At 31.8% G+C, this 6,244-nt stretch overlaps 1 protein-coding gene across 2 annotated transcripts; it reads right to left on the reverse strand.

Annotated features, from left to right (window-relative positions):
• Positions 1 to 3,196: 3,196 nt before the first annotated feature.
• On the reverse strand, positions 3,197 to 5,908 carry LOC123205713 (DNA-directed RNA polymerases II, IV and V subunit 6A-like). Of its 2 annotated transcripts, none has more exons than XM_044622734.1 (7): positions 5,753 to 5,908; positions 5,572 to 5,650; positions 5,087 to 5,120; positions 4,808 to 4,977; positions 4,660 to 4,711; positions 3,696 to 3,763; positions 3,197 to 3,486 (listed from the first exon to the last, which is right to left on the reverse strand). In XM_044622734.1, exons 2-7 carry the CDS (start codon positions 5,604 to 5,606, stop codon positions 3,417 to 3,419), a joined length of 429 nt encoding a protein of 142 aa, XP_044478669.1. In that variant the 5' UTR covers positions 5,607 to 5,650; positions 5,753 to 5,908; the 3' UTR covers positions 3,197 to 3,416. The 2 variants fall into 2 exon arrangements, with proteins under 2 accessions (XP_044478669.1, XP_044478670.1); XM_044622735.1 differs by having other exon boundaries at positions 5,749 to 5,892.
• Positions 5,909 to 6,244: the final 336 nt, after the last annotated feature.

Raw genomic sequence — 6,244 nt, forward strand, 5'->3', positions numbered from 1 at the left:
AAGCTTTTCTACCTAAAAAAAATACTTGTATTATTGTATTCTCTAGTTTATATTATTTTCTTTAATCAAGGATTGGTGGTTTTCTTTTTTTTTTAAGTTTTCACTACTTGATTTCTAAATAATGATAAAGTCGTGGAGGTATACTTAGATCCAAACTGATCTAACTTGATCTTGGAAGCTAGCTCAGTTCAAATTCATGGCTTCATGGCTTAAATCAGTGGTTTTGTCTATTATTTGAATAAATGATGTCATTTTACCAATGAGCCACAAATTCAAACTATTGATTCAAGCAAAACGAAGTCACAAATTCAAACCATGATTGGGTCAAATCATTTTTTGTTCAAGTGAACTCGAGTCATCATTAATATTAACTTAACGAACTTAAGCATAGCTCAAACCGAACTATATTTTATTATAGCCAAACTTGAACGAAAGGGTTTTTGGGCTTGATGTGGTTCATATTCACCCCTATGTGGAGGCCCTCCCACAACAAAAATTTTGGGTCTGCCACTGGGTTCAACCATATTTGGATAAAATGGCTCCAAAATAAAACATGCTAAGAGCAAAAAATGGCTCTAATACTATTTGAAAGATTGTGAAGAAGAATACAAAGAAGGATGCAAGAATCAAGCACAATGAAAGCAAGCAAAGAGAATGTCAGAATATTACCTACTCCAAGCTTGTTTATTTGATTAAGGATGATGGAGAAAAACTTCACACTTGTCAAACTTCCAAAATGTCCACCAAACCAAGCTTTTTCTTCCTTGGACGAACTTTTAGAGTGAGAAAGAAGCAAGAGAAGTGTTTTAGCTCAAAATGAATTCATACATCAAAAAATGAACTAATTTTGGGTTTATGCATTGGTTGACTTAGTTAGCAATCACATAATTTTTGCATGGTCATTGTAAATTCTTAATTCAAACAATGACCACGCATGTCTATCATACATATACTTTAGTCACCCTAATTTTATCTCATAAACACTTCAACTCTTAAAGTGTTAATTTACATCCATATAACACTATATAATGTAATCTTTATTACTCTTCAGAAGGCGTTGGCCAACCCTAAATAATTAATCATCACTCTCTAAAATGTTTGGTTTATTGATGTGATCCTTTAGGTTTACCATGGTATAGTTGTAAGGCATTTTCAAACGATCCAAAAATACTTCTGAAAACTCAATAACTATAGTGAACATTTAACAATATGTCATAACCCCTAAACCACGATAAAAAAACACTTCATTGAACCTAATTTTCCAATCATACGATCTGAGTAGGTAAAATTCTTCTATTGTCCAATCCTGGTCAATTTTAGGTTCATCGTTTGTTAAAACCCTAATCTCGATGTTATACAAATTGTCGATTGATATAGTCAAAACACGTCATTATGAAAAACCTTCGTATAACTTATATTGTACTCTAGCCAACCATTTTGGTTTCCAATATATATCAGCATTCGTTCAAAAACTCGAAACTTGATCGAGTCAATGGATACCCTAAATCCAATATTTTAGAGTTAATGGATCTTGTATTGATCATCATTCATCTCTACATTCAAATAATAATGTATGACCAACATGGTCTTTCATACGAAATATGATTAACCCTATATTTATACACCATACGAACCATATGTATTCGCATCAGATTTGACCATGACATCTCAAATTAAAGGATTACTTTATACAATAATACAATCATATGATTAGTCATTGACTACGATTTAATGAGTATGCGACTTGCCATTATCAGTCACATTCAAAAAATAGTTTACAAACTGTTAATCTACACCAATACTCTAATGACATGTGTATCATTATCATCCACACAAATATTATCTCATGATATTCAACAAAGATATTTAGTATACCGTGTGATATTATTACCCGACTTATATCATTAGGGGTGTGCATAATTTAGTTCAAACCGTAAAACCGGATCAAACCGTTTGAAAATTACAGTTTGGTTTGGTTTGGATTATAAAACGGTTTGGTTTTAGTTGAAAAATTGTTTACAAAAGGTTTACGGTTTGAACGGTTTTCAAACCAAACCAAACCGTAAACCGTATATATATACATATATATATACATATATATCTGTATATATACATATATATATGTATGTATGTATGACACGGATTAGGGCATTTGGAGCTAGGAAAAGGCTACCATTTCCCTGATGGGTGTGTTACAAATCAGTTTTAAAGTGTTTTATGTTATTTCTGTTTATTTGTTTCTTTACTTTCTATGTGGAGATTCTTGTATCCTTTCTAAATGTGTCCATAGTTATGTTATCCGGAAGTGGTGCTACTTGTATATGCAAGTTTTTTTTTTGGAAAATTAAAAAGCTTTTTTTTTCTTGTCTATATGTTGAATGTGCTTTGTTTTAGGTTTGCGTTTATGATGCTATTACTATAAATTAAACACGCTATATTTATGTTAGTATTATTATAATTTTATTAAATTTCACATATGAAAGACATCAATGATGATTTTTCATTAATTATATCTTTTAATCATGGTTATTATTCATTTATTTTTTCTTGAATTTGAAAAATTGAAAGTGAATATTTTTTATTCGGTTTGAACCATAAACCGAACCGCACCAAACCATATATTTTCAGTTTGGTTTAGTTTGGTTTGGTTTGGTTTATAATTTAAAATGGTTTAGTTTGGTTTGAAATTTTTTCAAACCGTTTTTTTCAATTTAGGTTGAAAAATATTGTAAACCGCACCAAACCGGACCGTGCACACCCCTACATATCATATTCATAAGGAACTATTCATCAATTTAGTTTTATAAAGACATCATGAGTTTTAAAATTCTAGAATTTGAATGCATTATTTATTCTAGCTACAGTAGAATTAATGAAGATATGTTAAATCCAGGGGTTTATCTGTTAGAAAGAAATTCAAAGCAATAGCATTTTCTTAAGACATGATTCATGCAGCTGTAACAAAGTTAAAAATTTTGAGCAAAAACCACATCAGTCATATGAAACGTAAATATCCAAGTCTAAAACTAATTACCATCTTTGCCTATCATTGATTCAATCAGCAGAGTGATTTGGAATATTGAGCACATTTGTGTCAAAGAAAAATTATCCATCCTGTCATAATACCTCCATCCTTATTAGGAAAGAAAAAATAACCAGTATTTAAAAAAAAAAATTCTTTATAAACGGTATAAGATAGGTGAAAATGTTAATTTCATTTCGGAATATAGCACCTCGTACAAGATCTTTCTAGTTTATATATATTATTGAAGATGAAACCAGACAGCCAACCTCAAACCAGACAAGATATCAAGGCCCAAAATGTCTCTTAAGAAACAGCTAAATGATATTAGTTTGAAACACACTTTAACCATTGATGCAAAGTCTCCAGCTGGGTGGCTTCGATAAGGCTGTAATCAACCACCACCCACTTGCCTCTTCCAAGAGTCTTCAACAATCAATTCATCAACTCCCCAATCTTCGTAACTGGACATTCATATGAAATCCATACAAATTACATTATTTATGAAGGATATTTTATATGTAAAAAAATAAAAAAGAAAACTGAGACAGCACAAATATTATTTTCTTGATAAATTCCACAAGCAGTAACTCAAACTAACATTCCATAATCAAAGTATCAAACCACTTTGATGAAAAAAATTACAGAAGTAATAAAAAATTAAGAATCTCACCTTCCATCAGGAAGGTAGCGACGAATCGTAAATGGGATTTTTCGCTCCCGAAGCTCCTTCATGGCAATCTATACAGATGGAACACAACATCATTAAATTGTAGCATGAATGAAAACATCACGATATCAGTAGATTAATATTAGAAGTAAAAGACCTCTTATTTAATGCATAATAGTGAAGAGCAAAATCATTACTGTAGAACAAATGTCTGTCAAAAATGGTGGAACAAAAAGTGCATAGCCAAAGTTACAACACTTAAATAAAGAGCTATTCCTGTAGTTTGGCTGAATAGTTTATTCTATTTATTAAAAGAATGTGCAAGGGGAGTTCAGAGTCCTAACCAGGTGACAAAAACAGGAAAAGACCTATTACCCAGGTGCAAACACTATAATTAGTCTGGGGCAATGAACATGTGCATACATTCAAGCTTGAAAATGCTATAAAACAATATGTAAGCCACAACATTAAGGCAATAAAATTGACAGCATAGCCTACAATTTTACAAATGGAACTGAATATTTAACAAGTAGAAAGAAACACCAATACAATTGTGCGAATTATGTACTATGGCTGATAGTACAAAGAAAGATAGGTACACATTTCATTATAACACCAAAATAAGGAGCAAATATTGGATGTCCTATTTATTTGTTTATTTGGTATGTAAATGAAGTGTTCATTTCTAGTCCAGTATCCACTCTTTCGTATGTTTGTTCTTCATGCGCATTTAAACTCAGGCCAAATATGTCCAGAAGCAGAGTCTAGTTTACACATTCAAGTCTTTATAACCAAAAAATCTTCAAAGCAGTGAATAAGTAACAAAACCCTCAAGCACCATTCATTATGTGCAAATGGAGCACAGTTAACAGGTTAATTGTTCGAACCCAATAGATTCAACCAATAACACTCTAACTATAGAAAGGAAAAAAACTAGTCATTCAAGGTTACTTCCAAGGAATCTTACCTCAAGTGGATCAGTCTCACCCTCCAACTCAACCATCACAGGAGCATTCATGCTGATAAATGAAAGGAAAACTTATTATTGCTTCAATCCAAATATAAAGAAAAAAATATAATTTTATACCATTAATACAATACAAAGGAAGAAAAACCTGATCTGCAGAGCCCGGGTACCCAAGATTCTGGCTCGTTCATATTTGGTCATATATTTTGATGTTTTCCGAGCTCCCTTAACTTCCTCATCTTCTTTGTCCTCAGTTTCTATAGGTTCTCCAGGAACATCTTCATTATTATTGTTCTCTACATCCTCTTCGGCTCCTTCCTGTTTCCACAACACTCAGACCGAAGTTCCTGTTAGTTCATTAAAACAGAAAAAGAAACAAAAGTTCCCTCTTTTTTTCGGTAAGTAAATCAAACTAATAACTCCTTACTTCAATCTCAGGCTCCAATGGCTCATCCTCATATCTGCAAAGAAAAAAAAAATTAACTCAACTTACTAAGCTCAATAACCATGTAAAAAGAGAAAAAACAAAAAAGTTCGTACCTTAAAAATGAATAAACATATGCATCATGTTATAACAGTTTTATTATGATCTTTTAAGATAATCACACATCTGAAAACAAGTTCTTTAGCTGAAATACAAAGAACTAATTTATTTAATTAACTTTCCAATTACCAATTTCCTAGTCAGATTTGCAAGGCAAACCCTAGCCTATATAAATTTCCACGGTGAGTAGTTGAGACTTAAGTTGATTATCCAGTAAAACTTTTTGTATTTTTCTTAGTTATTAGCATCTTCTTCCTCCATCGCTAATATCTCTAGGTTTTGACAAAGATGCCAAAGAGAAATAAAATAAATGAATAAAAATAAAGAATTGAAACGCTAAGTTCCTATTAGAGAAAAAGAGGACTAACCCCATATCCATATCATTGTAATCGTCGTCGGCCATGCTGATTCTCAAGCTAGATTTCGCTTCCGCAGAGCCCGAAAGCCCTGACCCAAAACAGGGAACAAAAAATTCTCAAATGCTTATATAAATTTTACTATTATTGAAATATTAAAAAGTATAGTCTAATGCACTGGAGAAAAACCCACGAACGGAGAGTCGACTATAGACGCCTGGTGGTGGTTCAAAGTGGCGGAGAGGATTGGGGGTTGCGACAGTCCAGGCCTGAATGAGGGAAACGCGGGTTCGTCGACAGCGTAATGTAAAAAGGAAAAAATATTTTATCAGGATTCGCTTGTTACTTTCGTTAATAGAGAGTTTCAAAAGTACGATTTCATCCTCCAAGTTCTTAAAAATAACAAGGAACATTATTTTTGAGAGAGGCCCTGCTTTGGAGATGTAAATAAAAAATTTACCATTGACATGTTATCGTAGGATTTAATCTTATACTCTTATTATTAACATTCCTCTTATATTATCATTTGATAACAACTTTGGCCTTTTTAATTAAAATTATCGATAAAATTAAATTAACATCACATTATGTGACCGCACGTCATTCTTATTTTTTTTTATAATTAGAATTTTGTCTATATTGATTAGATTGATAAATTTGAATATAATGATCAGACTCATAATCA

The sequence above is a fragment of the Mangifera indica genome, unplaced genomic scaffold (genome assembly GCF_011075055.1).
Source record: "Mangifera indica cultivar Alphonso unplaced genomic scaffold, CATAS_Mindica_2.1 Un_0013, whole genome shotgun sequence".
NCBI classification, from domain to species: domain Eukaryota; kingdom Viridiplantae; phylum Streptophyta; class Magnoliopsida; order Sapindales; family Anacardiaceae; genus Mangifera; species Mangifera indica.